General features: G+C 42.7%; 2 protein-coding genes and 1 long non-coding RNA gene across 6 annotated transcripts in view; all 3 read right to left on the bottom strand.

Annotated features, from left to right (window-relative positions):
• The window catches only part of RET (ret proto-oncogene), a 115793-nt gene extending 113809 nt beyond the window's left edge, over positions 1 to 1984 (bottom strand). The window contains exon 1 of one of the 3 annotated variants that reach the window (XM_081004869.1): positions 1970 to 1984. The gene's annotated coding sequence lies outside the window, so the exon portion shown is untranslated. Of the gene's footprint in view, positions 1 to 600; positions 838 to 1969 lie in introns of those variants that run through there. The other 2 variants (XM_081004868.1, XM_081004870.1) reach the window with 2 other exon arrangements.
• Positions 1985 to 2248: 264 nt separating this feature from the next.
• LOC308476977 lies at positions 2249 to 10662 on the bottom strand. Its single transcript, XR_013986304.1, has 3 exons — positions 10088 to 10662; positions 6727 to 6859; positions 2249 to 2291 (listed from the first exon to the last, which is right to left on the bottom strand). It is a non-coding gene; the product is annotated as an uncharacterized lncRNA (long non-coding RNA).
• A 2267-nt stretch (positions 10663 to 12929) lies between these two features.
• LOC308476882 (heparan-alpha-glucosaminide N-acetyltransferase-like) overlaps positions 12930 to 19359 on the bottom strand; it is a 171042-nt gene continuing 164612 nt past the window's right edge. For both annotated transcript variants that reach the window (XM_081004994.1, XM_081004995.1), the window contains 2 exons: positions 16223 to 16335; positions 12930 to 13876 (listed from right to left, as the gene is read on the bottom strand). In XM_081004994.1, coding sequence (XP_080861120.1) covers positions 13695 to 13876; positions 16223 to 16335 — 295 coding nt within the window. In that variant the 3' untranslated portion in view covers positions 12930 to 13694. The remainder of the gene's footprint in view (positions 13877 to 16222; positions 16336 to 19359) is intronic.

Genomic DNA, 19359 nt, shown 5'->3' on the forward strand with positions numbered 1-19359 from the left:
GGAAATGTAGTAGACTCAGAGCCTCATTGGTCCCCATTACTGAAATACCCGATAGTCACTGAAAGTTGAGAAAGAGATTATAGATATTGGGGTTTATGCTTTATTTGAACCTTTCATATGCAGCTGTAGAAAGCAGATCCAGCTGAGCCCAAGGGTGATGTGTTCTTCTGCAATGACTATTCCAAAATATCTGCTAAGGGATGCGAAATCATAATCCCAGCAAGCACTGGGACTGGGGGCTAGAGAGACTGGGGGCTAGAGCAAGCACTGGGACTGCTTCCTCTTCTGAGAAGATCCCATCCACCTTAGGCTTTGGGATCCGGCAGATCCTGGCACTGTGCTGGCATATGGCATGTTCCTGTGCATATTTGGTGTGCTGCTGGGAGCATATGGAGGGAAAAACTACCAGGACTTCATTTGAGTAGCAGTTATCATAAGATGCCCATTGGTTTCCTTGACCTTGCAAACATGGGACATATAACCATATCCACTCTTCTTTGTGCTATGTTTCATGAAATACAATTTTTAAAAATAGCATCCTATGATGCAATGCATTGTGGGAATTATTTTGGGAAGCCTACTCAACTGAAACCAATTTACCTGCCAACGATTCTCCATCAAGAGGAATTTTCATATGAAACTATTATTCATCATTTTTGCCCAGGAGAACAGGCAGCCCTTATCCCAACTTTTCAAGGTTATTTTCAGAAGTCTGCTTCCTGCTGGCTGTACTTCCACCATCCACCACCTAAACACACCAAAAAGAAAAAGAAAAAATAGCTCCTCTTTTTGTCAAAAGAAAAGAAAAATGTTGTTTTCCTTCCCAGAAACTTCTCCCATAGCACATACAGCCAGGCTATCCAGTACCAGTGAATTCTCTCAACCTACAGTCTGTTTAAAAACCAACTGCTTCTATCACCTGAGAATAGAATCTATGCAAATCTGTACAGTCAAATCTTTGCAAATCTATACAGAGTGGAATCTTCAGTCAAAGACCCAATAATCCTCGATATATGTAAACCAGTCAGCCTTACTTGTGAGTTTCACTAAAGTAAAAGGCAATGGTCACATTGCTTTGATTTTATTACTCCTCCTGTTCCTCACTAATGGCATCTGATCAGATTTGGGAAAAGTCAGTGGCAGCTACAGCTGCCAACTTTCTACAAAGCACTGTAGCTGTCTCTTTGGCAGACATCAGGAGGTGTTAATGTTTATTTCCAAGCTGTGGAGCTTCACCTGCTGATTTCCTCCCATCAAAAAGCTGTTAAAGGCATAGAGCAGGCCAGGCAGCTGGAAGGAATAGGAAAATACCTCCACTGATGGATTCAGCTAGTTGGTGGGGGCAGGAAAGAGTCTATGCCCTACATCTTCAACTCAAAAGCAAAGAAACAAACAATTGTGTCACAATAAAACATTAGGTGCACTGTAGCTTGCCTTGCAGGTCTTAATTTGCCTCCTTCACTCAGCTTTTACAAGGAGAAGAGAAATTACCTTTGAACGGGGGAATCACATTTGTGATTGTACAAACTTAGTAGCGCGTGGAAAAACAAACCACACGCTCCTGCTTCCTCCTGTTCTCAGCACAAAGTGTTGTAGATGGCATAAATACCCAAGCGGACAAAAAAAACCCCTTGTTTTACAACACACATATGTGGATTTTTATCTGGCCTCCAACACATACACATCCCAGCAGGTTTACAAAGCTCGACCCCCTCCAATGCAATCAATAAAGAGAGATCAGCAGTATTAACACTAACAAAAGATTTAAAATACACAGAGATTAAAAAGAGCCTCAATTAAAATTTTATTCCATCAAGGATTAAAAAGAGTTAATTAAAAGGCCTGGGAGAATTAAATGGGGTTTGTCTAATAGAAAGGTTAAAAGGTATGGAAATCTTCCTGGGGAGAACATTCTGCAAGAGGGTTACCACCCCTAATAAGAATCTCTTCTCGTGTTGCCCTTGCTCACCTCAAATGGTGAAGGTTCCCAGATGGGGGCTTCCAAAGTTGATCTGAATGTACAGTGGTACCTCAGGTTACATACGCTTCAGGTTACAGACTCCGCTAACCCAGAAATAGTGCTTCAGGTTAAGAACTTTGTTTCAGGATGAGAACAGAAATCGTGCTCCGGCGGCGCGGCAGCAGCAGCAGGAGGCCCCATTAGCTAAAGTGGTGCTTCAGGTTAAGAACAGTTTCAGGTTAAGAACGGACCTCCGGAACGAATTAAGTACTTAACCCGAGGTACCACTGTATAGGGAGAGTGAATTCATCATTTCTCCCCAGCGTCTGAACTGTAATGTAATCAAGACAATTTCCCAGACTATTCAAACATTGTACAAAATAAGGACTTGAGAAATCAGGATGCATTGCTGTATCTACACACTATTATATTATATTATATTATATTATATTATATTATATTCAGAGGAAACACCACACCAGGAATGCAGTGCAACCCATTTTGACTTTCCCTTCATTTTATTGGCTCTGCACCTTTAACAGAAACCTAACAGAAGTTAAAGAGGGCAAAGTGGGTTTGCTATTTCCTTGGCATGGAGAGATGAGCGATGCGGAAAACTCCACGTGCTAAATTTAAAAACACAGAATCAGGACCACTGAATAAACGTGGGGTGGAATCCTGACCCCTTTGGTGGGACCCAGTGGTCTGATGTAGAAAATTTCTCCACAAAAAAAAAAGGGGGGGATAAAATTCTACCACTTTAATGGAGGGCAAGGTCTGCTACAGGACATGTCAGCCGAGATTTTACCCAAGGACTGCCTGGCTCAAACTTGGCCATTATGTTACACCAGCTTTCCCTTGATCATTTCCAGAAGGTTAAAGAATCCACCTACACTGCCTCAGACGATGTACAGCCACGCTTGACATCTGGCTGGCATCAAGGGCCCCAGACCCACATAAAGATCATTAGGGGATTAAAATTTCTTCTTCTTCTTCTTCTTCTTCTTCTTCTTCTTCGTCTTCGTCTTTGTCTTCGTCTTCTTCTTCCCTTTTGTAAAACACATGAACTGGGCAGGTTGATTTTCTTAATTAGGAATTATTTTAATGTCTTTTTTGCATTTTGTACAAGTTTGCAGTTAGGACTTTGAGCTTTGCAATATATCTGTTAAAGTTCAAAGCCTCTGTGCTAAAAGAACATTAATAAAACCGAGAAGTGGTGGCTCTTTCCTTCGACAGGTAATTTATTCAGATTCACTGACATTTGTGCTGCTTTTATATATATAAAAAACCCAGATTAACCTGCAGATGGAGCATTATGTTTGCTCAGAAGATTATGTGGCCGGAAACCTATTGCACACCCACAAGTTGCTCTCAGTTAAGGGAGCATGGGTAATGTCAGCATACCATATCGCATAAAACCACCTTGGAAGGATTTGATCCAGTGTGTCAACATGACATTATCTTAAAAAGTCAAGGAAACTTCCTGGCACGACTAAAACCTGTGTTACAGGCATCCTCAGCCCGCACTAGCAATGCTGCAAGATTGTTTAGATAGGTTCAAGGGTACATGTAAATATTAGCCATCTCCACAACCCAAACCCTGGTGGGGAGGGCTACTCACATATTTCAAATTTGCATGTAAAAATGTTGCAGTGCATGTCTTACAATTTTATATTCAAGTTTTATATTGTAAGCAGCATGAATGTTCATCTTTCATGGACTGTATGTTCAACAGGTGAAGTTTGGGTGAGAAGAGTAGGGCATCACACATCCCCAAGCAGGGATCTGCATGGGGATCGACATCTTGCATTGGGAAAGAGGGTGGGGCTGAAGGGTGTTTGGGACATTGTGCACAGTGGGTGTGGGGAAGGCTCCCTCCCATGTGCAGCCGGCCACACAACTGAGGAATGGATTTTGCCCTTCCCCGTGAAAGTAACCTTGTGAAACCAATACTTTTGATGAAATGACGGAAATTAAATCACTTCACAAAATCATTATTTCACTCACTGGTTTAATAAAATGGCTAAATTGTTCAGTCATTTGGGGGAAATGACTGACATCGTGAGCATATTAATACACTCTGTTTCACTGCATCAGCAGCTTCACCTGGAGTGGCAAGCCAGAGTTCTGGGCCCAAGCGTTGTCAGGGCAACGACAGACTGTTATTGAAAGAAGAGATCCAAACTGGTCAGTTGGTTCCAGGGAATCAGTGGGAAGGCCTGGTCTTAAGTTACCAGTGAGTTTCTGATATTTATTTAAAGGGCTATTTGAAAACCAATTATCAAATGACCAAGTGCGACTGTGGAAGTTGCAACCGTGGCCAACCAAAGGGACTGGATCAGCCAACATTAATAGAAAATGTTCCCCAATTCCTGTGTGAACTATGAGGTATGAATCTATCTCAGTAGGATTTAAATCTTATGTAATTGTGCCATCAGTACAATTACCATCAGTACAATTTTGTGACAGCAGTAGCCTTGGCCTGTTGTAGCAAAACACACATGCACTTCATTAATGTTTTCTTTTCATTCTCCATCATGCTAAAACAGAATTAGGGTAGTGTTGTTTTTAAATCCACCCTCACCACATACAACTGTCACCCGTGGATGGATCTAACAATAAAACTGAAAAGAGCAGCCAGAGGTCCTCTAAAGCCCTCCTCTGTCCTCTCTGGTTCTGCCTTGCTTTCTCTCTGAGGCATATGGCATCTGAACTTACCCTCCATCTGAATGAAGCAAAGCAGGAACCAATACATCCATTACACAAACAGACAGTTTACAGAGGACAAGATCTATACTGACAATAAATAAAAAAAAGGTTCCATGATTGATAAATGGGCATGGGGGAAAAGTGGAGGGGAATCCAGGATGGAAAGAATAAGTTTTGCTCTAAGGAACATCAATTTTGTACTGTTATTATTCTGCTGGAAGTATACTCCCCCCCCCCCCAGCTCTCTGTTCAAGCCCAGTGGTTTTACCAGTCTGCTCCTGGCATTGCTGAGTACAGAGGAGAGTTCAACATTTACTGAAATGTAGAATGAAAGCAAAATGCTCACCTGTGGGAGCAAGTCTACAAGCCTGCCCCTTGTGGCTCATTTGCACAACCAAGTTGTGCAGAGTTGTTAGGATAGCCTGATTCTGCTCACAGAGCTACAGTTCCCGGAGCTCCCCTGAATGAGGGGTGATTGTTAAACCACTCTGAGAACTGTAGCTCTGCGGGGGGAATAAGGGCCGCCTAACAAGTCCCAGTGGTGCTCCACCATAGGATCTATTGGGGGAGGGCCATAGCTTAATGGCAGGGCATCTACTTTGTCTCCAGTTCAGTCCCCAGCATCTCGAAGGAAGGCTGGGAGAGAGTCCTGTCTGAAGATCTGGAAAGGCAATACTGAGCTAAATGGACCAATGACTCAGTATAAGGTAGCTTCCCATATTCCTATGAACTGGACCTTTATGCAGGAAGATGAACAGCACAGCCTAAGAAGAGCTCATGGAAGAGACAAGGAAACCATAGACCTAAGTGCTTGACTAGATTCATTTCTGCCCACAAGCTACATCCAATTTATACTGATTGACCAACTGCAGTGACCTTTTTAAAATTCATGGTTAACATTTGCACTTTTATATACGAGGACAAGGAAAGCACACTTGGCTGCTTCCAACAAATGCTTCTGCGTTATTTGAATTTGAAAGAAGCACATTAGGTAGAATAAACGATGCATAGTTTGAGGGTTCCTATATATTAACAGAAAACATACTCTGTTTCAACTGAATATACACAATGGAGTGAGAATTTGCTCTTGGTTTTGACTGCAAAGATACTTTTTAAGATTTCACAAGACGGCATATGCTTTCATGTGAGATTTGAAGTTGGCATGGTCAGTTTAGCTAGGAGTACAATAAAAAAAAAAATACATGCAGCAGCATCCTATGCAACAGTAGAATGCAACCTGAGGGGTTCAGCACATGATCCTGCCTTTCCTGAGGAGACCAAGTGGAATGGAAGTGTTGGACAGCACTTCCGGAAGGCAAGCTGCCCTCTACCCACCTTTCCCTCCGGAAGAAAAATAAGGTTCCCCACATCTGCTATTCATGATTACTTAGAAAATAAATCTGAGTTCAACAGGGCTTACACAGGGTTGCAGCCTTGGTATAGTTGTAACTGCAGTTTAAATCTTTATTTAAACTGTTCTCTTGTCAATCAATGACCAACCAGTCATTGAAACAGTAAAATATTTTCTCATCGGCTGGGGTAAAAACCATATTGCTAAAGCTAAGCAGGTCTGGGACTGGTCTGGGAAACTCAGCGTATGCTCCCTTGAGTGCTATGATGGAAAGAAAGGCTGGATATTAATGTAATAAATATGGTAAAAGCTAGCAACTTAATTTCAAAGGTGCCCAAGGCAACTTTTAAGTACTGTAACTCTCCTATTGGTTTCTTTCCCTGATAATCTCCAAATAAATTCCATAAGGGCAACTTTGTTGGTCTTTTTTTCCTGAAAAATAATCTTCTGGTACCTTAAAGACTAACACACTCATTATGGCATAAGGAGGTGGATGTCAAAGATTTCTAAGGGTCCAGTGAAAAGCAGTTGCTCAGTTTAGCAGTCATTGCCTTCCTTTCGTTATGACAGTTTTGGAAGATAATCAGCTTCCTGCTGCTGAAGGCAGGAATTTGAAAGTATGCTTTTTGTTCTGCATCAATCAAGATGGGGCATCATCATAAAGGAATATATGCACTAAGCAAAAATAGTGACCATTGAAACTCACCAACCATTAAATCCATGGAAAGTTGGCCACAGTCCTCTTTCCACCTGGAGCCTCTCCTTCGCCAAATCCAAGGGATGCTGCCAGTTTTGTGCCTCAGCCCTCAACCCGTCTTTGCATCTCTCTCCTAGCCCACCTATGCAGAACATGGAAGAGTGAGACCTTTGCATTTGTGCATTCAGTTTGGAAGCTCCCCACTGAAACTTGGCAAGACCGCCATTTTGACTGCTTAGAGTAGGCTGTGTTTATAGGAAGCTAAGTGCTTTGTTTATTCCTGTTCCAATACAGGGGAATACAGGTGGGGAGCATCAGGTCTTGGGACTCTCCCTAGGCTGTACCTTCTCTCTTGCCCACTTTCCATGCCAGCCCTGTTCCACAACCTTCCCTGAGTGTTTCTGTGTGGCTGAAATGTGTTACTGAACAGTGATGATGCCTCTTGCTTGTCTGTATGGAAAATGTAACTGGGCTTACAGAAACTTGTGCTTGGCTGGAATATATAACCTACCATGCAAATATAGGAGTCATACCCGTTGCGCCATCCCCTTTCACCTCTGGCCCCAACCACCACAGGCATGGTTGACCATGAGGAAATGTGGCTCTTGAGTTAAGATCCAAGCCTTGTCTAGATGATGAGCAGGATACATGGAGGAGAGAGTTGTGTTCATGGTGACAGACCCTATTCCCAGCCTTTGTCCATTCAGCCAAATATACCTATGTGGAACCTATGAATATGCAACTTGTACAGACCACTGTGGTGTAGTACTGAGCATGTCAGATGAGGACTGAGGACACTAATGCAGGAGTGTCAACTTGGCCCTGTGACCGTGGGTGCCCTACAGCGTGTATGACACTGAAATTTGCAGGTGCCCAGTCCCTTCATGAAGAATTTTGTGGGTGCTTGGGCACCCAGGGCACCAGGAAGTTGGCACCTATGCCCTAATGTCTCACCCTGCCATTGCTGACCTTTTTCATTGGCTTCTGAGAAACCAAGTGTTGCCTGGAATGGAGCCTGAAAAACGCTCTTAAATCCACCATTAATCCACTGTGACACTACATTGAGAGCAATGAGGAGAGATGAAAATGTTGGCTCCCTCTTTTGCTTGCTAGTCACCCAACTTTCCTTTCAGCGCTACTGCATATGCCCATACTACCACTGTCACCTGTCACCCTGTAAAGTCACCAGGCACTTTGTCCAGCCCCCAAATCTGGATCCGTCAGTAGCTGCCTTTCCTAAGAGAAGCCTCTCCGTCTGCTGCCTCTCCACCCAGAATCATGAGCACCCTGAGAGTGTGATGGGAAGACTGGCTTTGTGCTGGTCCCGGGGGCTAACCAAGAGGCGAGGTCCGAGTCCAGTCCAAGGTCGATGGTGCGGTATGGAGGCTGTAGCTGGGTCCAAGGCAGGGAGTCAGGTGGGGTCAGGAACTCTGGCAGAAGAGCAGGACAGGGTGCAGGCAAGGACAGGCTAGCAACAACGTTGCTCCCGCAACCTGGGACTGGGGCTGATTGGCTTTTATCTGCCCCAAGGCGTAGGGTGGCCCCGGTCCACAGGTGACTCGCCTCTCCTGGCCCAGAGGCGAGCACTCCTCCTGCAGGAACTTAGTTCCCTTTGCCTCTCTGCCCTGAGCCTCTGCAGCTCAGGAGAGGCTGGAGGGTTACCGGACCCAGAGGCAACCTCCTCTTCCCCTGACGGGGCTGAGAGTGGAGCACCTGCAGGCAACGGGTCCTCCATCACCTCTGGGGCTAGAGCAGACTCAGCTGGTGCCTGCAGCTGAGGATCCAACACAGGGGAGGACCCTTCAGGCTCAGGCCCCAGCCCCAGCTCAGCTGGTTCTGGAGGCGGGGACTCCTGTGCAGGCTGGGATTCCTCAGGTTCAGCCTCTGAGTCCGAATCCCAAGCCATCACAGGCGTATGATTTCATTCCTGCCTTTGTCATTTGTATTTCTAATATTCTGCTGTGTTTTTCTGGCCTCGGCTTGTAAAAGGGAGGTGGAATAGCCTTTATGGTTTCCCCACCTCTAAACTGTGAACCGTTAAAATAAAACGACTTTAAAAAAAACACTGTAAAATGAGCAAGCAGCCAGCTCTGCAAATAGGACCGAAAGAGGTATAACATAATCTTCCAGTATTTGCATATTAATCCAACACCTACAGATACATCTGATACACCTTTATATGGTCATATAATCAAGTTCATGGCAAGCTGCTCCAGGGGATGGAAAATTTCTGCTCTGCATTGACCTCAGCCGTGGGTCTATGGAGAAACAGACTCCAGAAAACACATTTAATGTCTTTTATCCAGCACAGCCATTTCCCACTTTAGGAGGCTAGTGGCAACCAGATAATATATCTGCCCCTGATCATTGGTCAAGCACACATACTTTTTATACCAGTCTATATTAGATTTCCCCAAAGTTGTGCAATTTAAAAACATTGTGTTGCCAAAAATCTGCTCTGATGCTTTGCAAAAATCTAATGAATTTTAATTTATTTTAAACTTTATTTCAACAAAGTATGAAGGGACATGGGACTTTTAATCTCCTGTCACACATATTGGCCCATTGTTCAGGCAAAGATAATGACATAGAAAAATAAGAAGTAAATCACAAAAAGAAGTTTTTAAATGTCAGTTGCCGGCAAGTTCATGTCTATTCTGACTGCTGATGAAGTTAGCCGTAATAATAATTTTTAAAATTCTACAGGAAGCTGAGATGCAGTTTGAATTTTAATAACTTGCCTTCATCCTTTGTCCCCTGATTGATTGGTCTGTCTGCAATTCAAAACCACAACGTCCCTTTTTATCAGTGGCTTGTCTGGCCAGCAAAGTGCAGGAACTGAACAACTCAATGGCCATTCACAGGCCAACAGTTGCAGAAAAAGCGGACCACGGCAGCAAGTTAATGGCAAATCAGGCAGAATATGCTATAAGTGCCAGTTTCATGCTATGAATGATCAATGTTTAGTTTTTAGCCCTTGATTGCTTCTTCCCTGCAATTAAAAGGGAGCATATCAATTCAGATTAAAATCTGAATTGCATGCTGAATGATAAGGCTAAGTGAAGGTGGCATAATCTGTTACAGAGAGTGGGGATTGTGTACTACTGGTCTTTCATAAGTGGGGAATACAAGGGGCATCACAATATTAGTTGTTGTTTTCAAACAGAAATATTACGTCAGTGGTGGGAACTCTGTGACACCCCTGATATGTTCTTAGATCCCAGTTCCGAATCACTGGCCATTCTGGAGTTGGAATCCAGCAACCTCTGGTGTCCCACAGATTCCCCACCCCTGAGAGAGAGATTGCTAGGATTTTGCAGAGCAAGCCAACACATTAAGAATTGAAATACATTTGTAGTATCTGGCATACCTTCCTGCCCTGCGCTGCTTGTTTTCAGAAGTATCTGGATCGCTGCTTTTGGACTCAGATGAATTTGGTGTACTTTTGCTGCAGTGGTCAAACACAATTATCACCGAAACATACAGAAAACAGCTTCTCTTTTCACAGTTTAATTTCCCTGCCAGATTCTCCTCTGATACCCCTACCCCACAAATAATGCCTTTCTAAGCCAGATCCTCAGAAATAATTTTCCCTTTCAGTATTAATTCTCCCCAATCAATATTTTACAAGATTCCCTCAAAAAATAAGTTTCCCTTGATTATTTGACTGTTTTGATATCTTAGGGAAAAAGGAGGGGAAAGATATGTTAGAAATACTGGGAATCTTTATCGCAATAGCTGTTTTTGAAATATTTGTGCTCTCCATTCTCTGTCCTTTGCTCTTACTGAGTTTTTAAAAAATGGAAATAATATGATTTAGGATCCCAATTTTGTAAACCACTTTGATGTTTTTGTCACAATTAAGTGGTATGTAAATTTAAACAAACAAACAAAAACTTCCATACAGCAGCAACAGGAGGGTTTAGGAAACATTGTTGATATCCCACTTACCTAAAGTCAAGTCTGGCTGATTTCCTCTTCAGCGGCACTTATACACTTCTTCTCTAATATCGCCAACCAAATATTGCCTAGCTGTCATATTCACATTATAGCCTCTTCCAGGCTGGGTTGCCAGAGAGTACTCTTCATATGACTTTGGAATACAAACAGAAATTGGCTACTCGCCGACTCTTGGGATTTGGAGCTAGGACTCTGAGTATTCCTTTACTCTGAGAACTCCAAATAAAAAAGAAACCCAGTATAAACTTTGAATATAAAAAGGTAAAGCCCTTATTTGAAAATCAACAACAAGAAGTGTTTTCCATTAATTGAAAAAGTAATACTTGACATACAATTCCTTCTTTAGGATCCTGCTTAAGAAGTCTAGTGGGCAGATTAATCATGGGAGTTCTCCTCCATTGTGTGTTCATTCCAATGTACATGTAAGAGTCATCCAGGGCCAAAGACTCTGCTGCAGCCTTCGTTCCTGTAGATGATACTCTCCTAGTCATCCTCCAGTAAACAGCATAAGGGGCTAGGGGACGATCCCATTCACAATGTTAAGGCCACAGCAGGATCGGGTACTTCCAAGTCCTTGTGTGTGGTAATGGGGCCAAGCATGCTAAGAACTTCCACAAAAATGTGCTTCTGTACAGGTTTAACCCAGTGGTCTTCCAACAGTGTTTCAGGGAATCCTGGTATTCCTTGGAAGCTTATAAGGCAGTAATGGCAGACATACAACTCACTTGTAACTCCTGATTTTCCCCCTGCAATGTGCAGCCATGAACAACGTTTGGCATAAGATACACTCTCAGATCACACTAGCTTATTCTCTGTTCATGTTAGATGAGGCTCATCAGGCAAGGACAGATATATGCTTCATAACATCCCCAACAATCCTCTACAATATACAGTGATATCCAGGGGGTTTTGAGTAGAGAGGTTCGTATGAAAATATTCCTGGATAGCTTGAAAAACACTAGTATAAGCACATAAATTTCTTTTTTAAAAATAACATTTAATTATCTTTTATTATTAATGCACACCCCAAGACAACATTAAGATATAACTTAACAAGTCTGCTGAGACAAAGTTCCCTATTTTGAAATATATTAACAGTACCCTGTAGTCTTAGGTAGTGGTGACATTCTGGAGGCCTCACAATGCTGAAACAAAGTGACTCACTATTTTCCCTAGCTCAGATAAAATATAGATGGTTGGAAATTTTAAAATTAAATTAATCCCATGGAGTGCCATAACCCTGACCTATGCGAGGCACTTAAGATCCTTCAGTTTCAGCACTGGTTGAAGGACAGCGCAATGAGGTTCTCACCAGTGCTGGAGATCAATGTAGTGATGTGATGCTAGCCATGCTTAACTGAAGAGCAAAATAAAAACAAGGCCCTGCCTTCAACCATAGAAAGAACTGTAGCACGTCAAGTGATGGGAGAGGACCAGAGGGCGGCAACATGACAACGGGGCCTTTTCTGCGGTGGCTCCCCGCATGTAGAATACTCTGCCCAGAAGGGCTTATCTGGTGCCTTTGTTACATATCTTTTGTTGCCAGACAAAAACATTCCTTTTCTCCAGGCCTTTGGCTAATTAAACAACCTATGAGCTTTTAAACTCTATGTGTGTTGGGGGGTATTGTTTTGGTTTGTTATTATAGTATGCAGTTTTGTGTTTTTATATTGTAAACAGCCCTATGATCATTGGAGAAAGGGTGGTATAGAAATTTAATTAATAATAATAATACTTATTTCTTGTCATGGGTGGAGAAAAATGGTGGCTTCCTGGGTAGGGGATTCAGTTTTAGGCAGTGATAGATTTGGGTAACCAATGAATAAAAAGTTTATTAGCTTCTGTTTTCTGGTCAGAGGAGTAGGCTGCTGACATAGGATTGTAGCAAGGAGAATAAAGATTTCTGCCTGGAGTACCAGATACACTAGACTAGTAAATGTAACACCACTAGAACACTTGTGGGGGATACTACAGCCCCAAGCTGTATTAACAAAAAGTTATCAAAAGCATCACGCCCTAAAGGTAGCAGATATCAGACGTCCGCGGTCTGGTTGATACTGTAACAACAACATAAAGGAAGAGTCCTCACTTTTAAGAAGAGTGAGGTGACAACATGCTGTCCTTACATTAACCCTGTTTCCTAGGGAAGTATGTCCTCAAGTTTCACATGACTTGAGATTTGCTGAACGCAAATGTGCAACTATATGGCTTCTAAAGTACATCCGTGAATGAGGGAAACGACATCTTGAATCAACAGTTTAAGCTGCTTGTTTATTTATTTTGTACCTTCGAGACACACATTTGATAAAAGGGAACAAGTACACAAGGATTAATCAGTGAAACCAGCTAAACTTCAGTACCAACGTATTTGGTTCATGGCAGAAGTTCATACCATTGTTGATATTTGGGGCCAGCTCCAATACAACATTTTGCATCATGTGGAGAACATGTGGATTCTGGATGTTGATGAACTGCAGCTCCTATCATCCTTAACCTTTGGCCATGTTGGCTGGGGCTGATAGGAGTTTGAATTTATCTAACACCTACAGGGCCACAAGTTCCCTATCCCCCATCTTTGGAATGGATTCATTTTCAATTCCAATGGGTGTCCATGAGAAACTGTTTTGGCAGAATACTTCCTTACCTGTCTTGCTGCTTGGTGCTGAGACTGGATTCCTGGGACTGATTTGGGAGTGAGCCAGATGCTATATGAGACAAAGAGCTTCTGCTCTCTCTATATTCTGCATCTTTGCTTTGTAATGTTTAAACAAAGTGAGATGTAATGGCATTGTGACTGAAGTCTCCCCACTCCAGCCTCATATTATTGTGATGCAGGGATGGTGCTGTTGCATCACACATTTTTATGTCACATGTTGCAAGAAGTGATGGAGAAGAGACATGGAGCGGCAGCACCACCATATCCTGTGTAGGATTCAGGTTTTGAGATTGTCAGTTATCATAATCATATTACAAGAGCTGGGGGCAGGGAGGAAATTACGTTCCTGAATCCCAGGATGTCATATTTTTAAAAAGAACTTCTTCCTATAGAGGAGATAAGCAACTAATACCCAAAGTGAAGTGCCTAGTAGATTCTGAAACAAGGGTTCGGCGTGGGAGTTCGGAAACTTCATTTCCCAGTTGAAAGGGAAGTATGTGCTCAGGAGGGAGCTTGCAACGTAGATGAGAATTGAATTCATCCCTGTAAATTCATAGGAAGAAACATAGTTTAGGATATACCATTATGAAGAAGAAGAAGAAGAAGAAGAAGAAGAAGAAGAAGAAGAAGAAGAGTTTGGATTTGATATCCTGCTTTATCACTACCCGAAGGAGTCTCAAAGCGGCTAACATTCTCCTTTCCCTTCCTCCCCCACAACAAACACTCTGTGAGGTGAGTGGGGCTGAGAGACTTCAAAGAAGTGTGACTGGCCCAAGGTCACCCAGCAGCTGCATGTGGAGGAGCAGAGACGCAAACCCAGTTCCCCAGACTACGAGTCTACCGCTCTTAACCATTACACCACAGTAGCTTGCATAACCTCTGTGTGACAATCTGTATATTAAAAATCACTGCACTGCAATTCTGAAGGATAGCTAGTTATTTTGCCCATACATTTCCTTGTGGGGTGTGAATCATTATTGTAATTGGCCTTTGCGCCTTACCCAAAGTTTAAGGGTGAGGATGCTAGCGGTGATTCATTTTGCCACCTCCAACATGATCATGTGACAGAGCCACTTTATTCTTCCACTTCCACACCAGGTCAGGTGATATTTTGTTTTATGGGTCTTAAAATTTCTAAACCTGCCTTTTGACCTTATTGGGCCCTTTAGACAGCTTACAAGAAACAAAACCATTAGAACCACAGTCAATAACAATTGCAAAAGGGGCAGATTTATTATTATTATTATTATTAAAGTTTTAAATTGAAGCATAGTCATTGTGACTACCATCATTCACACTATATGAAGCAGCAGTGGATACGAACACTAACATGGGCTACACTTCAGATAAGCTGCACCTAACAGAGTAGGGCTTAAGCCCACTTCTGCAGCATTCTGATGTTGTGCACCTATAGAGGCAGAAAGGGGATACTGCAGGGGGTGCTGCAATGTGATTTAGAATGGAGTGTGAGAGGTGGGGGAGCACCAAACTTTGGCATCACACAGGGCACTGCGGAAATCTGAGACGAACATTAAATTCCGGTGTTGACAAGTCCTTAGGATCTAGATTCTAGAGGCGCTACTTGACAGAGGGCTGTAACCTGAAAGGTGGCAACTCTGACCATTCACATTAACAACGTTTTACAAAAGCATGCATGACATTGCCTCCAAAGGAAAGATGGAAATAAAAGAGGGACACTGTTTTACAAAGGACAGCTGTCGGGGGCAACTGCAGCCTACACTCTAATGAGGGTATGTGCAGTGAGAAATTGACTGGGAGAACCTGAATCTAACTTGCATTGTCCAGCATGAGATCAGCAATGTATAGCTAAGCAGCATTAGAGGGACTGCTGAGAGCAAAAGTCTAGCTGCTTAGAGACTTGAGTTATGACCTATGATAGACATAAGCCATTTGGCATAACAGCTTCATAAATTACTAGTCTGTATTCCTGAACAAACACATAATTAAGTAGAGATTGCCAAGTGGCTCCAGAGGAAGTCTTAAGACTGAGCAAAATACAGAATGATTTATCCTTGGCTTCCACCAGGTACAGTCACTGCACTATCAAAGTAGCATCACTTGTTAATGTCAATAAGCACTTAAATGAATCACAGAGCAGCCTTTTCATGTGTTTTGGAATTGACACTGTGCAATTCTCAGGCAAGGGTTTGCGGGGTCTCTATGTGTACCACCACCAAGCTTCATTAGTATTAATTCTTTCATTAGTCATTTTTCTGCCCTTCTACAAAAAGCAGGCAAAGCAACTTTCAACAAGCTATTAAAATCTAATAGTTAAGAAGAAAAGCGAACCCACAACCACATAAAAACAATCTATAAAATAGATTCTCAATAAAACGTTAAAATGCACAACAGCCACAATCAAAACAGAGACTACACTGCTGGGTCAAAAGCCAAAGCAACATCAGTAGCCAGGAAAGGCTCTGGAAAATAAGAGAAATAAAAAAGAAAAATATTTCACTTGCTGTCAAAAGCAGAGGAGGGTTTTGTCCTTTTGGCTACTCTAACTGAAAAAGGTTCCTCAATAGTCCTGTGCTGATGTTTGATCTGTGCAGACCTGTGTATATGCAAGAGAGTTGGGACTTGCCAAAACTCATAAGCTCCTTATGTGCAGATCTGTAACCTCCATTTTTACAAAGCACAGATTGCATGTCAGCAGTGTATGTGGACAGGTCGCTATAGGGACAGACTCTTCCATGCATGGAGACTATGGACAATGATGGGGCAGGACCAGTGGGTGTGACCCTGACCCCCTACGCCATGTCATTTTCAATGTAGATTGAATGTCTGCACAGGGCTACTGTTAGAAACTTACCTTGGTGTTACTGCCCCAATCAAATGTTATAATAGGCCACAGCTGCAATAACTTACCTGGAAAAATGAAAGGTTGACCTCCCCACCAATTTTTCACATCGATAACATAGAACATGATTCCCAGCAGGACAAATGAGAAGCAGCTCAGGGTGGTGACAAAGGACAAAGACCTAGCAAACACAAAAAACAACCAGAAAAGCAGAACTTCACTGTGTGGGGCTATACTGGAGTATGAAACCCACCTAGCCAAGTGCTATGGAAAAGAGAAGACACAGGAAAAGGGATTATCATGGTCCCATTTGAATTGCTCTTAATTTTATCTGTGTTATAGACTACTTTGGTTGAAAGGCAGCCTAGAAATTCATTCAGTTAGTCAATTAATGAAATAAAATTGCTCCCTTTCTCTAGCCATGAGCTAATGAGCCCACTCTCATATAAATGGGAGAGAAATCCAAGAGCAACTGTGAGAGATAACACCATTGTTAGCAGGTCTATCTTAACTGGTCTTGTAGCTTTAACCACAAAATATTGAGGGACACTGAGTGTGGAATTCAATGTTGTGTTAATACAATTCTTCTATCAGTGCAAGCATTTTTGCTTGCCAGATGTAATGGTCTCACCAGCCCAATGTGCTGTTCTAGGGACTCTCCCAATCTCCCTGAGCTGATTTAGAGGTGTACAGTGGGTGAGCAGTGGAGTGAAAGCCCTGTTGCACTAGCGGGACTTGTAGCACTGGCTCCCCCTAGTGCAGCTATTTTGTTGAATCTGCCCCAAACAATTTGTAACGCTCCTGCGCTGGAATACGTCAACACATGCAAAGAATGCATGAAGGGCCATCATCACTCCCTGAGACAGATGCAACCAGGTTAGCCATGCCTGATTCTTAGTGGGCCTTACTCCCAACTAAGCATACATGGACTATGTTTCAGTTACAGATAGGTAGCCGTGTTGGTCTGCCATAGTCAAAATAAAAAAAATCCTTCCAGTAGCACCTTTAAGACCAACTAAGTTAGTTCTTGGTATGAGCTTTCGTGTGCAAGCACACTTCTTCAGATACACTGAAACAGAAGTTGCCAGATCCTTCTATATAGTGAGAAGGTGGGGAGGGGTATTACTCAGAAGGGTGGTGGGAATGGGAGATTGAACAAAGACATTGGATTCTTATCCCATTATACATGACTAAGCCATTTCTCACCTTCTCACCCCTTGCCTTTTCCTGTAAGACCTATTACAGTCGTTAAGAGTCGTCAGCAGGCTCATCTCAGCTATCTGCCAATCTCCCATTCCCACCACCCTTCTGAGTAATACCCCTCCCCACCTTCTCACTATATAGAAGGATCTGGCAACTTCTGTTTCAGTGTATCTGAAGAAGTGTGCTTGCACACGAAAGCTCATGCCAAGAACTAACTTAGTTGGTCTTAAAGGTGCTACTGGAAGGATTTTTTTTATTATGGACTATGTTTGTTAGTCACTAGGCTACATCACTTTAACAAGAACAGTCCTTTGCCATTATCTACCCCAGGATATCTTCAGAAACTGAAAACTCTCATTCATCACATTAAAATTTTTTTATAGTTAGGTCATGTCATGTCAATTTCTGTGCAAGTTTCATTAAATCTCTTAATTTTGCTGCCACTGTAGTAAACAAAAACAGCAAGCGGATGTAGCAGTTTCACTTCAGTAAAGCTATAGGTTCACTTACGGCAGCATATTTTTCCTCTTGGCTCAGAAGTCCATTGTCCTACGTGATTTTTTTTTTCCATGCCCTTCCTTAGACCCAGCCAGCTAGGCTGTTCATTTGCATACTGCAAGGGCTGTAAGTAGCTATTGATTTTTCACTTTCCCTTTAAAACCGTCAAGTGCTTCATCCAAGTGTTTCATCCTCTCTGATAAGCACCATAAAAAGGGCTGGAGATAATGGCCAGACTCATTTGAACCCCTATAGGTGTTCAAAACTAGTTAACTCTCCATTAGGAGTCACTGCATATTCTCAGGCTTTCTAGAAAACATGAAAGACGGGCACTGTGTCTTTGCTACAATTCCCTTGCGCTTATTTAAAAGGAAGGGGGGGGGAACCAAGGCATTTGAGAGCTGCGGTATCAAGTCACACTACAGAATTGGTTTTTAAGATAAATATTATTATATGGATTTTCATGAGAGGATCCTCACTGTACCATAAATTTTCAGTCTAACCCACTAGAAAAGAGAATGCTCTGATTCTACCATCTGAGGTCTAGGCCAGCTTCCTGAATTGCTGGCAGCAGAATGGTACTTGCCGCCAGCCTGTGTTTCCTGGTAATGAGTGCAAAGTCTGCCTACATTGTAAGGGTGGATAGTGTGAATATATAGCACATTTGTGATCCTATCATAGCTGTCTTTTCCCTTTTTTAATGGGAAATTCCTTTATTCCGAATAGGATTCCTCACAAGAAAAGGGAAAAGTTGACAGCTATGGATCCTAGCCCCACCTTCCCCAGTGAGAACCAGCTCTAACCATGTATTATTACCAGTTGAATGGATGCCACAACCAGATGGCTATCAGTAAATATGAAAACAGTAGCTGATAGCAGAATTGCATGTTAACAAATGCCTGACACCCTTTGGGAGGGGGCTCTGTAGTGGAGAAGTGGCAGATAAGGAAAAGGTTAAACAGACTCCCATGTACCACTGGTGTTGCTCTAAATACCCCCTTGGAGCAGCTTTTCTCCAGAGGAACAGCAGCTGTCAGATTTACAGAAAGATGCCTTTATACTGTACCAAGTGAGGCTGGAAGGGACCACCAGGGTCATCTAGTCCACCCCCTGCAATTCAGGAATATTTTGCCCTATACGGGGCTCAAACCCACAACTTTGGGTCAGACAAGATTTATTGCTGCTACTACTCTCTCTTGCAAGAGGACCCAGACTAGAATCTGCTCTTTCCTAGCCATGGAGTCTGCATCATTAAGTAAAGTTTGTTCCTTTACTTTCTCATAAATGCCTCTGTTTTGGACATGAGCAAGGACAGACAGTAGCTTTCCATGGATGCAGATAGAAGCCCTTCCTGCACTGATGCCAGGGGTCCAGCTTGGGACCTTTGTATGCTATGACCCTTCCCTCCTTTGTTACATGCATTTGCAATGGGTGGTTAGACCACTCAGAGGGGTGGCTCTTACATGCATGCTCAGCAGCTGTTGCCTGTAGCAGCAAATGAAGT

Source organism: Podarcis pityusensis (assembly GCF_964106645.2).
Source record: "Podarcis pityusensis genome assembly, chromosome: 5".
Classification (NCBI taxonomy): Eukaryota; Metazoa; Chordata; class Lepidosauria; order Squamata; family Lacertidae; genus Podarcis; species Podarcis pityusensis.